Below are 16825 nucleotides of genomic sequence, written 5' to 3'. Positions count from 1 at the left end.
TAATGAGCATGAGGCCAACGCCACGAATCTGGTATTGGGCTGAAACTGATTTGAAATTCAAAATAATAGAACTCCAAGGTGCTGGATTATTTGATGGCAATGAGGTAGGATTTCATAAAAAATAAATGCAATGATCATATACTTATGTCGATTAAGTTTCCTAAAATTGGCTTGTTATTGTAGGTTGATGTTATAGTGGCTGAGAGAGTAGTTGACCGAAAGTTATATGATGAAGAAAAAGCTGAAAAAGGTTGTGCAGACCAATTAACAGCTGACGCATTGCGAGGTGTACAGATGGCTATGATGAAATTAGGAGGCCAGCAAGAGGAATTGGAAGCGAGGATGTTTAGGCTAGAGACGAAGATAAACACGAATCACAGGATCCTATTGACTATTGTTGCTGCAATAAATGAAGGTAAAGGGTGTTCAATTGATAGAGATGTAGTAGATGAATGGAAAGTGGGATTGGCAAGAAGATGGCCTCAAAAAGGACTTGTATGAGGAATCCAGTAACGCCACAAAAAGTTGGGGAATCCAATGACCGAAGGCAGGAAGGAAAGATGGCAGCCAAGGAGATTGAGAATAAGAGTGGATACCTAGAAACTAATTATCATAACCCAATAACACCACCAAAGTTAGGGAAAGGTTGTGATACAGTATGTGAGAAAATTTATGATGTAGATGATATGTTATCACTACCTCGGAGGATCCCGGAGGTGAAGCCAGCAAAATGGGAACCAAAGTCTACTAAAAGGAGGGATGGCATTCGCGCCAACACAGCAGTTGCAATAGCTGCATCTATGTCAAGCTGTAATAATGTAGTCATGACAGAAAAATGTAAAGGAAAGAGAGATAGGAATGAACTAAAGGAGCAAAGACTAAGTCCCTTTGAAATCCGGACCATGGTTAGGAAGAGAAGAAAGCACGGGAAGAAAGCACATAACCAGATAAATGTGATAATACATATTCCATTCATGGTTTTTGCACTTTTATTTTTTTACCTTGGTTTCCAATGATGTGACCTTAGATATAAAACACACTGGTGATTGGTAGATAAAACAGACATCGGAGTCGTCACAGGAAAATTCTGAAAGAATAAATAGGATATTTGATTACATTGTTGACGACTCGATGCCCCGTAGGTGAGAAGCTCTCGCTATTGCTATACAAATTATCATGTATACATATTTGAAGATTTTTGGTGAAATAATGGATGGTAAGAATGCTACTCCCTTTGAATTGCAGCTCCATAATCGTTCATATTTTGTCTCACACGGCATCTAGAGAAGCCATGCAAACATTGCTTCCTGAAGGATGGTTAAGTTCCGAGGTGAAGTCAACCAATTATGAACTTAATATGCTGATTTTTTAATTTATGTAATTTCAAATCCACATTTATGTGAATGGAAATGGTTGGCCTAAGTCGCAGTTGATTCATGTCAGGTGATCTCTTGTTACGTGTCAATGCTAACACGAAGAGCAAGGAAAGATATAGTCGAGACAAGCTATCCTGTGTGGTATCTGCCAGTTGATTTTGCGGTTAGTCTCTGAATGTACTTGAAATGGGAAATGAAATGATAAGCTAAACTCCTACTTATGAATTGGAACATCCTCTAATGGCAGGTTGTAGCTCTGGATTTCAACAAGTGTGATGATGTGCTGTATAGAGCATTTTTTACGGGAGATCGATTTGGGGGGCCTATTGACAAGTGTGAGAGGATATGCATCCCCTTCAATTGGGAAAGGGTTCATTGGCTATTAATCGTAGCTGATTTGACATCTGGAACTGTGCTTCTTCTCGACTCGTTGCCAGCTAAAAATGAGTTGGAGAACTACCTACGGTTGGCAATGACGAAAAAACTAGTAAGTATTTTGAGGATGATCAATAGACCGTTTGTTGTCAAAATTTCAATTCTGTGTACTATCATTTGATAAATCGATAATTGGCCACAGTGGGGTAGACTTCAAATGGCTTTGTTTGTTGGGATGGATGGGAGGAAAGCTCATAGAATTTTCACAGATTTCATTATTGATGCACCCGATTGGTGCTCGCGTCAGCCCAACTTGTGAGTAATATCCCTTGGGAGCCCGTGATAATATTATTGCAATTTGTAAAAAAAATTACTGCAATTCAATGATTGATTGTACAAAAAAATTTCATGCTTAATTCATTTTTAGATATGATTGTGGGATATACGTACTCAAGTTCATGGAAAAGTGTCAATTCTTAGGTCCGAATTTGCAATTACAGGTATTAAAATCTCGATTTTAGCAAATTATGCACTAACATTCTTAGACCAAAGAATGCATTCATACTCACCGGTTTCATTATTTGCTATTGCTATTGCAGTTTGATTCTGTTGCAGAGCGTAAGAAGGTAGCTGTTAGATTGTTCTTGGATGATGGAAACTAGGTTAAAGGACGTGGCCTAAGAGTAATGGGCATGTTGGGAATTGAAACTTGCGGCATAAACCTATGAACAATGAACAAGTGTGCTTGAACAAGGAGCTAAAGGTCTTCCCATTACTTTGTAGGTTTTTTGTTGAAAATATTTTTTGGTATCTCAGCCTGGCAGAATTAGCTGAAGACCTTCCCATTGTTTTGTGATAGTTAGACAGAGTTGAAGGTCTTCACATTCTTTTGTAGCTTTTTTGTTTGAAATTTTTTTGGTCATCTCAGCCTGGCAGAAATAGCTGAAGACCGTCCCAAGTGTTTATATATCCAAGGCCTTAATGCCATGAATTGGTTCATTGTTTCTCGGGTAGTCAATAGTAGTGATTATCAATTCTTCCATGACAGCGATATATTCTTGTTTAGGAGCTGCTTTGACAAGTCAAAATTGGACTTATTAATTTTTTGAAGGAGATTGGTTAATTGGAGTTAACCACTCCAGGCTCTATGATATGCAATTTATTCTTCTGTTGAAAATTTGCAGAGGCCTATGATATGCGATTTATTCTTCTATTGAAAATTTGCAGAGGCCATTGAATTAGAAAATTTGCAGAGGCCATTGAAGCATCCGTCAACTTTGAACAACTCATGGCATCTGTTCATTGGAAAAAATTTGATTAAAGAGCATTGAAACCCAACAGTAGTACTAATTTGATTAAAGAGCAAGCAGAGATGGGGCCCCGTTGAAGAGATTTCGTCATTTCGACCTCCATTAGTAGAGGTCCGTGTGTTATCCATACAAATCACAGAGGATCTATAGTACACTAATTTTGAATAATACGGGCAAATAGTCAATCTATGAATCGTTTTCAGAGGTAAGAAAACTTACAGCACTGAGCTAAAGTCGGAACGAAACAAACATCAGGCGTAAGTGGCAAAACAACCAAATTGCAAAACAGAGCCAGTAGTATATATCATATTCATTCATCAAGAGTTGAAGACTAAACTATCCGGAGCAACTGATTTCCAAACGATAACAGATTGCAAAACAGAGCCAGTAGCATATATCATATGCATTTTCCAAACGATAACAGATTTCCAAAAAAATCATAAAATGCTTACATCACTTGGAGCAACTGCTCCTACATCAATGTTGGCTAACTGAAGCAGCCAGCTAGGAATGGAAAATCTCCAATCTATATCAGCAACTAAGTTTAAGGCAAATCTTGCCAAAGAATGGGCCACTACATTGCCATTTTCACTTTCTAACAAAAGAGAATGAGCAATTCCGAAACTTTTTCCTCAGTTGCAGGATGTCAAATAACACAGCTAAAGTCCCGAGAATCCTCCACCCTTTCCAATTTGATCTTCTCAACCACACACCTGAAGTGCATGTTGACAACCTCCTTCGAAACAGAACCAGTTTAACAGCTTTGAAACCAAAATCCATCTCCTTCTCGATGAAGCGTTTCACTTGTTATTTCTCAGCTTAGTGATAGAAGAATGGAGCAGCAGGAGAGCATCTTTTTCAAATGAAAACCAGGAATCTGAACAAAACATATACATGCATCTTTGACCCTTGAAAAGTGTCTGCCCAAATTCCACGATATAATCGCGGGTACTGTTAGTCTTTGTTTATACATAAATTTCCCCTCATTCACACATTGAAGCAGAACAGAAAAAAGGACTACCCAAGGCTGAGGAGCCAATAGACTAGTAGATAAGAAATTTCAGCGTACGAGAGAACCGATCACTTCCTAATATTCAACAAAAATAAAGCCTTTTCACTTTCTATATCAGAATTTTCTTGATATGTGCTGGTGGAAATGGAATAAAGAAGTGCATGTATTTAAATAATCATCTTGATTACAACAAAAAACACCTTATGGGATCTTCTTGTACCTGATCTCTCATAGTCCCCCAAACATCTTATGTGTGGTTGTTAGATCTTCTTAACGGTGGATCCAGACGGTTAGTGAAAGGAATCTAGGAGAAAAGGGAAGGAGCGAAATTAAGATCTTTGAGTTTGTGAAATTTGGGTTCTTCGAGAAGAACACGCAGCCGGGTGAGATGGTGCCTACAAGAGAGCAAAGACACCTACCAAGAGGGACTCGTGCATTCTAGGTGAGATTATTTTATATGCAGGTGACCACTTAATCACAAAAATAACCCACCACAAAATAACATTCGCATTTAGTACCGTGTGGTTCACCAGATCAAAGCCTTTAAAAACCTTAAGCCAACCCCCAAATAAAACAAAAAGTAAAATAGAAAACATAGACAGTGAAATCAAAGAACCCACCACACTTGAAACACCCACCTCCTCCGCCTCCTCCGTAACCTCCATTGTAGGTGAAATCATTGCTATTTCTCCGTTGTAAGTGAGAAATAGCAATTTATGGGTCGGGTAGACCTGGTGACCCGGACAATGGAAGGAAGCTGACGATGCTCCCAGCAACGAATCCTCAGTAGAAATCTCATCACATCAGATTGCTCAAAAAAAAAAATTCAAGATTTACTAAAGAACAACTTTGACAATTTAAAGAAATCAGTTTATTAAACAACAACCTTGAAAGTTTAACTAAAAAATTATGTTCATTAAACAATAACTTCAACAACTTAAAGAAATATAAGTTCATTTAACAACTTCAAGAATTTAAAAAAATATGTTTAACTATAAAATTATGTCCTTTTTTTTGTCTTCAAATGTAATAGATTATATAAAATCTCATAGAAACAGGGATAATGATTTCCAGTACCAAACCTCCCAAAACAGATTACACAGAAATGAAGGAGTTGAGATAATTCGTATCTCAAGAATTTAAAGGTTGAGAAATGAAGGAGAGTTGAGATCTTTTAAAAAAAAAAAAAACTTTCCATTAGCTTAAGAATTTTAAAAAAATATTTGAAGTTAAACAAAAACTTTCCATTCCAGAATTTTTACGAACCTTCTTACTCCTCGGTCTGCAGCATGTTCAACCAAAACATATTCCTGGCGAAAACTCTCGGCGAAGAGTATTCTTCATCTCCTGAAGTTGTTTTTGGTGGTTGAAGAATACCCACCAAAGCCATTTATTATTTCTTAGCCTCCTTATTTCAGTGGTGGTCCCCTTTGTCTAGAATTTGTGGCCAGAAAGCAATCTCATGAACACAATATCACGTGGATAACTCTTGCACAAGAGAACGTGATAAGCTTAGAATTAAAGCTGCACCATTGTCTTCAACCCCCCACCAAAACACTAGGAAGATGCAAATTGAGATAAAGGCAACAAAAAAAAAATTTGTGGTTATCCCGTAATAACTTTCCATCCACCAGCATTCTGACACACTAAATAAATAGAACACAAGAAAAATATATTGGATAGTTCTACTGCTTTAATATATAAACAAATAGAACTGGCCTACAGCTTCAATAGAAGAATGAATGCAATGGTCAACGACAAAACAACTCCTTCTTTGACCTTCCACATAGCATCCGATATGTGTGCCATGTCTACCTTCAACCGGGCAACATCTATACTCACACGCTCGATGTCTGTCTCTGCACCTCGGTGGCCGTTGGTGCTCTTAGGGGACATGAGGTTAGCCGTCGAACTCTCGCCTTCATTTCCTGAGATAGATTGCATGTTTGAGTTTTTAATAGTTGTTGCATAGACATCGCACCACCCTCTAAATCCGAGACATTTTTGCTGGAAAAAATTAAAGAACAAGTTAATGATATGCAGGGGTCGGAGTTAATCATATACTACAAACTAGGAACTGAAGTTGAATAAATAGTTTACCGATTCCTTTGGGCAAGCATAGTAATATCTCCCTAGATTTTTCTCCGACTTCTCAACAATCTTGATGTCACAAACCCTTCCACACGAACACAATCGTTGGGGCCATTCAACTGCATAGCCATGGCGAAGGTGAGAAGAAGCTGAAGACATGCTGTTTACTATGTCAGCTATCGAAATGGCTACTTGAAATACTTTAGATGGCCTTTTATTTGGCTACAAAAACTTGAATTCGTGTCTTTTGATTTTTCTACCACGCGCGTCAATTTCATTTCATGAAAATTTTGAATTTGGAAAATTGTAATCAGTTAGTGGCGCGTAGAAAATAAAACACGCGGGAGTAAAAAATAAAACAGGGGGAGTAGAAAATAAAATCACGTCGGTTAGTCAGTGGGCCCACCAAGAAAGACCCAATGCTTCCTATCACCGTGAAATTTTGAATTTGGTATTCAAAATTGTAAACATAAAGTGGCGAGTAGAAAATAAAACAAACGGGAGTAGAAAATAAAATCACGTCCGTTAGTCAGTGGGCCTACCAAGAAAAATCCAATGCTTCCTATCACAGTATAGCCTAGCGATTAACTTTTCCAGAAAGAAGCTGAATAGCTATTTCGGTCTACAATTGTGTATGATCCTGTTCCATTCCATTCACTCCAAGGACTCTGCATCGTGTGAGATTGACTATGATCAATTTTTTGGCTACTGCTTCCATCTCTGTCAACTCTATTTAACATTCCTGAGTGACTTAGGAATGGATGCTGAACTCCTTGAAAATCACCAGATGAGGATGCACCGAACTGGAATCTTGAGTCACCCATAGTCCTTGATCCTGGGTTGCTATAATGAATTGCTTGGCTTCCAGAAATACCACATGCATCGTAACTAAGCAAGTTATGAGGACATGTCCTTTTGTTGTGGCCATCACACAACCTGTGATCATACCAATAAAATTAATGAAAGTACAACAAATGCAATGATAATCCATTTTATGATTTTCAGTTACTGCAAATGTATAATCTAATTTATTATTCACGATAACTAACCCACAGTTTCCACACTTAGCAGCTTTGTTTTTATTGGTATGAACCGGTCACCTTTAGCTCTTGTCCTCTCGGGGTCCTTCACATAATATTGGCTTAAGCGTGACTCTTTTGAATCCGCAGCTAACCTTCCATTAGTGCCACAATCAAATCCACGCTCCACCCAAGCTCTCCTCCAATTATTAGTCTCCTTTATAACAATATCTCGTACACGAGCAAATCCATCATCCATATGGGATGCAAAGAAACACATTTCCTTGCAAATTGATGTCATCGTTCCAAATCTTGCAGTTTGAACCAACTCAGCATATATCTCCTGCCTCCCTTCAAGAACTTCATTATCCGCCTCCTCTCTGGCCTCGCATGTCCATCTTTTTAAAATGCAGGATTTTGGTATTGATTGCATGTTTTCCATCAGCATTACACGAAACATGTGTGCGCATGGTAACCCTTTCCATTCCATTTTCTTGCACGAGCACTTTAATGATAGGGTCCTTCGATTGAGCTCTACGGTCCATGTTCTGTCATCGGCATACTTTTTGAGAAAAAATATGCAGCCATTCCAAGTTTCTTTCCGTTCATAACAATCATATAGGCCTTGTCTGTTAAGGTGCTTCTTTACCCGAAAGAAAACATTTCGAGTATACACTTCGGATGCATGCTTCTCCAACTTTTGTAATGCAATTGCCAAAACCACTATTGTATCTTCTGTCTCATAAACTGCCTTGGCCCCAGTATGCCTCAAGTGAGTAAGAGCCAACTCATGGATGATGACTGACTCATAAAATCGCATGTTCTTCTTCAAATACTGTTTAAGAAAAGCATTCATTTGTTCGCACCTTTGAGTGCTTCGCATTCCAGCAAAAAAAGTATCACGAAGCAACGATTCAGCCCATAGCAACCTCATTTCGAAAATCTTTTCCACCCATTTATTTTGGCGGAGTCCGCATTTACCCACAACAGCAAACCACTCTTCCTCCAAGTCACCAATGGGGTACGCCTTTTTCATCATCCTACCGAACATTGACTTGAATACATTTGATTTGGCTTTAGCGTCTGCAATTTTCATCAAATGCCAAATGCATAATCTATGTCGAGCATCTGGGAACACATTATTTATTGCCCTCCTCATTGCTTTGTCCCCATCTGTTATCACGGCCTTTGGCTTTCGTCCTCCCATAACTTTGGTTAATGTGTGAAGGAGCCACTCATATTCTTCAACACTCTCACCCGATACCAAGGCTGTACCGAATACAACAGTATTATAATGATTGTTCACTCCAGAAAATACAACGAGTGGCTTATGATACTCGTTGACATTATAAGTCGAATCAAATAATAGAACATCACCAAAACATTTATAATCCAATTGGGACTCATAATCTGCCCAGAAAAGGGTCTTCAACCTTGATTCTTCGTCCACATCATATTCAAAGATGAATGATTTGTCACTGGCCTTCCTCCCATTGAAATATGCAATTGCATTTTTTGCATCCCCAGCCTCAATCAAGACTCTCCTTTCTTTATCGACACGGTTATATAGGTCTTTTAGCACAAATCCAACATTACCATATCTACCACACTGCATTGCAAAAAATTTCATAACCTGACTTGTTTTCACCCCTGCCATTTTCATTGTTCGTACTTGAGCATAATCGGCATCTGTTACGTGTCGATGAGACCATAGATATGGAATGCTTGATTTGGAAGCCATTTTGTGATTGTGTTCTTTCACGAAATTCATCACCACATATTTTTCAGATGCTTTGTCATGTTTGATGCGTAGACATGCAAGACATCCTGTCCTTGTCTCTGGCCTGGGCTGCCTAATCCTCTGTGCTAGATTGTAATATCTCTCGTGCCTTTTTCCTTCCCGAGAACATGCGAATTTTCTATACTGTACAGTTCCATCTTGACTAATTTTAACATCTGCCTTCTTAATGCCAAAACCAGTGAGCTTGCCATACAAATTGTAGAACTCATATGCATCTTCCTCACTGTCAAATACCATATTCATCACTTCTTCATCCATATCATCAACAGGGTAATTTTTTTCTATTGTTTCCGAGGAAATGAATTCTTCTTCACTTGAGCTAAATGACTCACAATTCTCGTCCTCTTCATTCAAATTTATTACTGCATTTTTTCCTTTCTCCCGATCCATCTGCGACTATCAATCAACACAATATAATTATCTACAATTAATTTATCCAAATTTTACTACGAATATCTAATTTTATATTATCTTTGCTGAAATTTTATGCTCTTATGTCATTTTACACAATTAAATTAATCTAAATTTATCTAATTTTGCATATACATATATAATTTATTTTTTGTAATCCATATAATTGTACTACTACTACCTAATTTTATATTATCTAGTTTGAAATTTCTTCCAAAATATTTAAATTATCTACTCTTATGTCAATTTATTTATTTTTTCTAACTTCTTTTCAGTTATGTATCCAGCTTTACATTTTCTTCATTATGTTTATTGTTCACTCAATTAATATGTACTAATTGTCTTTTCTATGATGACAATATTTTTCACAATGTCATATTATTTTTGCCTACAAATCAGGCCGGTAGTCAATTTTCAATTGAACCAAGCAATATCAGTCAATAACTTTCGGTATGGACCAATATAACGATAAACTTTACTTACAATTCTATTCTAATTCTTCAATTACAACATGTACAAAATTATATTTAATCTTCAAAATTTGTATTCTAGCAGAAATTCACTAATGATCCCAACATTTCACTTAATCCTTAGTGGGTCCATAATCAATTCGAGCAATCCAACTACAATATTCCCTGAGATTTTCCACATAAATCAGTACATTTGTGCCTAATTTTATTAAATATTTTAATTGCATTTAGCATTTTCTTATCCAACCCATACAAATATTCATTAAATAATCGTGTTCAATTCATCGAATATTTACCTTATACAATATTTTGCCTCTACAAACCAGTTTCTTTCTTTCTACTTTCTACAACTACACAATGAAACTAAAAACAATATTTCTTATTTTTTTCTATGCTCACAATTCTATCACTCTATTGTTCATAATTTAGAAAACAATATTAACAAATATTTTAAATTGCTCTTACCCATTTTATGTCATATACTAAACTAATTACATCATATTTTATGATTATTGGTTCATGAAGAGAGTTACCATTCATATACAAAAGTACAACATATATTCAAACAACAATACTGCATAAGCAAATTTATTCCACATTTCAATTTTTTCCCTCGATTACAAAAAGAATATTTCAAAAAGACATCCACTAATTGATCATTGTTACAAAACATATTACCTTATCCACGTACCAGCTGCTTCTTCACCTCTATCTATTTGCGTTTTTTTCCTCCCGGCCTCTCCACTATTCACAAGACTTTTGCTCAGTTGTTTGCTCTTTTACAAGTATTTCATACGGATCCATCTAGCTTGATTTATTACCTTAGCCATTAATTTTCACCTATATTGGTTGGTAAAAGTAATTGTACAGATTAATATTCCTCGTTCATTCTCTTGCCAAATAAATGCTTTATACCTCGTATGATGCTAGCCAATTTTCACGTCACATTATTATTCCTCGGACTAGCGAAATAAGTCTTCTTATTCCGGTCCTTCGCATGGTTCCTTCCACTGACAAAAGTTGAGACCTTCAATTTCGGTGTGAAACCCACTGTCTTTTCAGTGTGGAACCCACTGTCACTTCCAATTTCGGTTGCCTTTCCATGACCGAAAACAACCTTCAATTTTGTTTGGGCTAACGTGTCTTGTCCTCCTCTCATCCGTACCTCTTTATACCACTTTACCAATGCATTGGTACAAACCACTATACCAATCCTTAGAATTTTTGCTGTATGTATACATCTGTACTTACTATATAAAGATATAGATGACTGCTGAGTTTTGTTTTTCACTTTTTCAGTTCAATTTTTATCCTCACAACTAGTTATCACTAACGGTCTTTAAAAATTAATGTCAAAGACTAGGAAAAGTCTACAGTGAGTGCTTCCCTTAAAATGGTGTGATATACAATTGAATGCTAGAAGGCTGTATGCTAGCATATAATTGTATTAAAAATAGGACACTTGGAGGAATGTTTGAGAATAGAGAAGATGAGAAGGTAGAAATTGGAGTGGGGCGGCAGCTTTAGTGATAAGGTTTAGCGTTCAAAAAACTTTTTTTTCCTTTTTCCAATTTAATTGACAAAATTACAAAAGCGGCAATTCACTATTTAAACCGATTTGCACTGTTTGATGGTTTTTTTTTTTTTTTTCGTTTTTTGACGGTTTTTAATGGCTAGTCAACCCTTAGAATGAATTGGACCAAAGTCATGACTAGTTTGATTCATGGTTCGATCGATTGAGCAAGCCAGATCGGTACTGGCCATGTCGATCCGAATTTCAAAACACTGATTCAAGCATTTAAGAAATTGCTGAAAAGTAAAAGGGATATAACTGAGGTTAACCAATTCGACCAAGCAAGTTAGTTTTATGTATTTCCAAAGTAAGGTAAGCTCATGGAGTCATTCTTTTTTATAGAGTTTGAAATGTACCTGAAGGTAATGCAATCTGCCAATTATGGTTTGTCATAAGTGCACATGACTCTTCAATTTTCTGAAATTTCTATGATTTAGTTTTCAACATTTTCATAGTGTTTTTTATTAGGGAGAGAAGAATAGGTTGGATGGCAGAGGAAAGGGGTGCAAGTGAGAGATTCCGAATTTATACATGCAACTTCAAAATTATAAGAATAGATCTTTTCCTAACATCAATGTGGTATGCAGATATATGACAAAGCAATGAATTTTGTCATGGGATGGAGTAATTGTTATTTGTAGTTTGGTCTTGATATAAGCCGAACGGTGATGATGTTGACATTTAAAGCTTTGTGAAATTGTCGAAGGCGTCCAATCAAAAAGAAAAAACAGAAAAAAGAAGGAAGGGACTAATTCACATATAAATCTATCTTAAGTTGAAGACGTTCCTGCATTCATAAATGGTACACGAACTCTTCTATAACATGACATCTTATGTAAAGGGACAATGGAACAATAATGCTCAAGTTAAATTCTCTGCAGTATAAAAATTCAACAAAATGAACACTCATGTAAAATTACACCCTTCAAAATCGGTCAACACTTTGACCCAAAAAAAAAAAAAAAGAAGTCAGTCAACACCATTGCATTTGCAGTAAGGGGAAAAAAACCACACAAACACTATAAGAAAATCTTACTCTAAGCGATGCAACTCATGCGATAGATTCAAAATAAATGACCTCCTTGATTTTAAAAATTTTCATATTTGTATCTATTTTTGTTATTTTTTTTAAATGAGCTCTTAAATATACATGATTGTGTTGGCAATATATTCAAACGGGTTACAAACCAAAAGTTATAGTGATGATGAATGTTGTGGTCGAGTACAGTACAAAAAGAGAAATCTAACTCCATAATCCATATTATCATTAACAGTCTCTAATAACACAAATTTTAAGAAAGATCTGCTGGGAGAGCTTCCCCTTAGATGGCACCACATGCACTCTAGGGAGTTCTCGATCAAGTTCTCATTGAGTCCTCAATGAAGGCAAACACTTGTACTTAAAAGTTAAAGGGAAAATCGTTCAAAATGTCCCTCATATTTTGTAAAATAACTTTTTTCATCCTTCACTTTTAAAAATATAATTTTACGTCCCTTACAAATTCACATTGGTCAAATTTGGTCCCTACTTAAGTTTCCGACTAGTTTTTGAACGGAATTCACCACGTGCCTTGCACGTGATCATATTTTAAGGGCAAAATTGTCAAATCAAATTTTATATAATTCGATTCACAATCACTCACATTTCATAAAATAAATTTTTTCGTCCCTTAAATTTTATAAAATGAATTTTTTCATCCTTCACATTTTTCAAAATGAATTTTTTCATCTTTTATTGATCATGTGTGTGAATGATTTTTTTTAAAATCCATGTATATATCTATTTGATTTTACCTGAACAGTACGAATAGCATGTAAAATCAAATAGAGATATATTACATACTATTCGTACTACTCAAGTGAAATCAAATAGATATATACATGGGTTTAAAAAAATTGTTAGTTTTTCACTTATATCCATTTTCTTTTACTTGAAATTTGAAAATACAGAAGACATTTAATCCTAAATATTATTATATCGAATTAAATTTGGATAGAAAAGTAAACAAAAGAAAAGTATGACGAAAAGAAATAAATGATTGGCACTTTCAAATTTTAAAACAATCACAAGGCAAGTAATTCAACTGTTGGTCTTAAAAGTGTCGAATAGAAATTTCAGATTTAAATCGAAATTTGTTAGCACAATTATAGAATTCGAGGTAGGACCCATTAATTAGATGATTTTATTATACAACTCAATAAATAAATTATTACCAAAAGAGAAAGGTCACAAATATTGAATAGGTTCAAATGGTGAAATCATATAAATATATACATGGATTTCAAACAAAATTATTAGTTTTAAACCCCTATATATATCTATTGAATAGCATGTGTATAACTACGATTAGCATGTTTAGATGAAATCCAATAGAGATAAATTACATGTTATTCATAATATGCAAGTAAAATCAAATATACATATACGTGGGTTTATAAAAAAAAAAAAAAGAAGCTATTTCTACACATGATCAATGAGGGATGAAAAAATTCATTTTGAAAAATGTGAGGGATGAAAAAATTGATTTTTTGAAATCTGAGAAACAAAACAATTCATTTTATAATATGTTAGAGATGAAAAAATTCATTTTGTTAAATGTGAGGGACTACGAATCAGATTATGTAAAAATTTGATTTGATAATTTTGCCCTTAAAAAATGATCACATGCAAGTCATGTGGTGGATTCCGATCAAAAACTAGTCGGAAACCTAGGTAGGGATCAAATTTGGTCAATGTGAATTTGTATAGGATGTAAAATTACACTTTTAAAAGTGAGGGACGAAAAAAGTCATGTTGTAAAATGTGATAGACGTTTTGAGCGATTTTCCCAGAGTTAAATTCATACATACATTTGATGTAAGTAGCACCATTCTAAGCGGAATTTTTTTTTTACCAAAAAAAAAGGATATGTCACTCTTTACCTTATAAATCCATTTTTTTATTTTATCAAAGCTCCTTCGATGTTGTTGGTGTTGCTATACCTTGATTAGTTTCTTACTAGACGTTTTGCAAAAAAAAAAAAAAAAGAGTAGGTCCTTTCTTCCAATTCATTTTTATTTATGAAGAGCACTCGATTTTTTTTTTTTTAAGTGGAAGGTTTTGAATTCAAAATCTTCTATATATAATCCCTCCAACCTTACCACTCAACCATATCCTTCCCCTAGAATATTCGATTTGCTAATAGAGAAAAAAGAAGAGAGAGAGAGAGAGAGTAGAGTCCTCTGTATAAACTTGACTAATGAGTAAGTGCTAGTTGAACCGCTGAGCTTTGGTCCAATGGCCACCAAAAAGAGATGAAATTGTAGGTTGGTGATTCAAAACCCACCTGCAATGAAAAAAATTCAAAAGAAGTGCTAGAGTTTTAGGTTGTAGGTCGGGGGTTTGATTTTGAAAAAAATCCAAAGAAAGTATTAGATCACCTCTTTGATCTAGTCAGATTCTTATACCTACTAACCCCTTACGTTAATTCATATAACTAAATTGGTGATTACACCAAAACACTATGATTTTAGACAAAATATAATGATAATTATATGTATTGATTTGAAACTTGTGAGGCTCTAGATCCAATGATTATAGGATAGGAGTCGTAGACTCGTAGGACAATAGTTCCTCTTAATTTAAAATAGTTAACCTAGGGATAATTTTAGAAACCTCCTCTGAGGTTTTTAACACCTTCATTGACCTTCTCTCAAATTTCAAAAATTACGCTGACCTCCCCCATAAAAAATTTGAAAAATTTGGGCCCCATTGCTTTGCATAAGATGTAATGGAAGTACTATTCTGCCCAAAGACATTATGATTGATTACAAATTTCTTAAAGCTCAAAAAAGTCAGTAATGAAAGTGTAAAAAACCTCGAGGTTCTAAAATTATCCCTAAAACCAAATGCTCAAATGGAAAAAAAAAAAAAAAGGCTTGGCCTTTGCTCTGAACTCTTATTATCAAAATTCCCTGGCCACCTGCAAGACAGGAGGAGAACCAACAGAGTAGAAAAGGAGCAAACAATGCTGAGACAAGTTGGGAAGAAAGGAAACATAGTGTGTGGAAGAAACTGTGGCAACTAAAGGTAAAGGCCAAACTGAAACACTTCATGTGGAAATGCCTGCAGAACTGCCTACCAACCAATGAAGTTACTTTCAAAAGGATGGGAAAAGGAGAGGGAAGGTGTAGCTGCTTCGGAGAAGGTGTGGAAACCATCGAACATTTACTCTTTTTTTGCATGAATGCAGTAGAAGTACGGAAGATAGCTCCAATAAGGTGGGATGGTTTAAAGGACAAACAACATAATTTATGGCTTTGGTGGGAGAAAGCTACTCAGTCTATCTCAAAGGATCATGTACCAGATAGAGTTAACCTCACCATCAATATTTTTTGGCAAATTTGGAAAACACGAAACAAAAAAGTCTTTGAAAATGAATGCCAGAATCCATACAGAATTGTCACAAAAGCACAGGAGGACTGGATGGAGTATGAGCAGGCAAGGGAAGAAGAACAAGACAACAATGTACCCCCCATACACAGTGAGCACCAGAAAAAAAGAGAAACAGCAAAGGAAGACGAGATATGTCTGTTCACAGATGCAGCGATATCAGCAAAAATGAAAAGGATGGGCCAAAGAATTGTGGCAAGGAACTGGAAAGGAAAGAATGGGATAGTCAATCAATACAAGGGAGTACCAAGTAAGGAAGAAGCTCTGGCAATCAGTAATGCAATGCTGATGGCTAAACATGTAGGATGGACTAAAATAATAGTCTATTCTGATAGCAAATCAGTAATAGACCAGATAAATGGAAGCAATGACTATGAATACAACATTGCAACTATATTGGAAGATGTGCAAGAACTTAGAACACATTTTGAAAGCTGTAGGCTTGTCTTTATACCTAGATCAGAAAATGAAATCAGTCATACTCTAGCTGAATTTGCTGTCAAGCTAGTGTATGATATCGAATGGGAACAAGACTTACCAAGTTGGCTGACGGTCTTAGTGAGAAAGGAAATGAGGGTAGTAGCCCTTTTTTGTAATTAAATCTTGTATTAGCTAGTGGTTTCATATATATATATATATATATATCTGTTAACGTTTGTGGAAAAAAAAAATTCCCTGGCCACCTTAGCTCATGTTTAATATTTATGCCTCCTCTTGCATTAAAAAGCAAATTCTTGGAATCCATGGGACCGGACTAAGGCCGAATCTGACATGTGATAAAGCCTAGGTCACCTACCCCACCATTCTCTGAAGGCCAGCCAATAGAAACAATGCTACAGACAGTGAAAGAGTCCACTTGGGCTCTAAAGCATTATCATCCCAATTTTAGCAAATTAATAATGTTTCCTCTCTTTTCTTGTTTCCAAATGTAACCACCAATCCCACCACCCGTTTT

General features: G+C 35.7%; 2 protein-coding genes and 1 long non-coding RNA gene across 3 annotated transcripts; 2 read left to right on the top strand and 1 right to left on the bottom strand.

Annotated features, from left to right (window-relative positions):
• Positions 1 to 5698: 5698 nt before the first annotated feature.
• On the top strand, positions 5699 to 7150 carry LOC140006142 (uncharacterized). Its single transcript, XR_011813776.1, has 2 exons — positions 5699 to 5972; positions 6920 to 7150. It is a non-coding gene; the product is annotated as an uncharacterized lncRNA (long non-coding RNA).
• A 58-nt stretch (positions 7151 to 7208) lies between these two features.
• Positions 7209 to 9374, bottom strand: LOC113741099 (protein FAR1-RELATED SEQUENCE 5-like). The gene has a single exon (XM_027268582.2). It carries the CDS (start codon positions 9372 to 9374, stop codon positions 7209 to 7211), a length of 2166 nt encoding a protein of 721 aa, XP_027124383.2.
• Positions 9375 to 15585: 6211 nt separating this feature from the next.
• LOC113741098 (uncharacterized) lies at positions 15586 to 16470 on the top strand. Its single transcript, XM_027268581.1, has one exon. The coding sequence runs from the start codon at positions 15586 to 15588 to the stop codon at positions 16468 to 16470; it is 885 nt and encodes a 294-aa protein (XP_027124382.1).
• The last annotated feature ends 355 nt before the right edge of the window (positions 16471 to 16825 follow it).

This window comes from Coffea arabica, chromosome 4e (genome assembly GCF_036785885.1).
Source record: "Coffea arabica cultivar ET-39 chromosome 4e, Coffea Arabica ET-39 HiFi, whole genome shotgun sequence".
In the NCBI taxonomy this organism is placed as follows: Eukaryota; Viridiplantae; Streptophyta; class Magnoliopsida; order Gentianales; family Rubiaceae; genus Coffea; species Coffea arabica.
The sequence above is the reverse complement of the archived record's forward strand: the minus strand, read 5'-3'. Positions and strand labels throughout refer to the sequence as shown.

What these genes read in the sequence shown, in the direction of transcription:
- LOC113741099 (XM_027268582.2), bottom strand. Translation starts at nt 9,374, where the DNA reads ATGGATCGGGAGAAAGGAAAAAATGCAGTAATAAATTTGAATGAAGAG.
- LOC113741098 (XM_027268581.1), top strand. Translation starts at nt 15,586, where the DNA reads ATGGGAAAAGGAGAGGGAAGGTGTAGCTGCTTCGGAGAAGGTGTGGAA.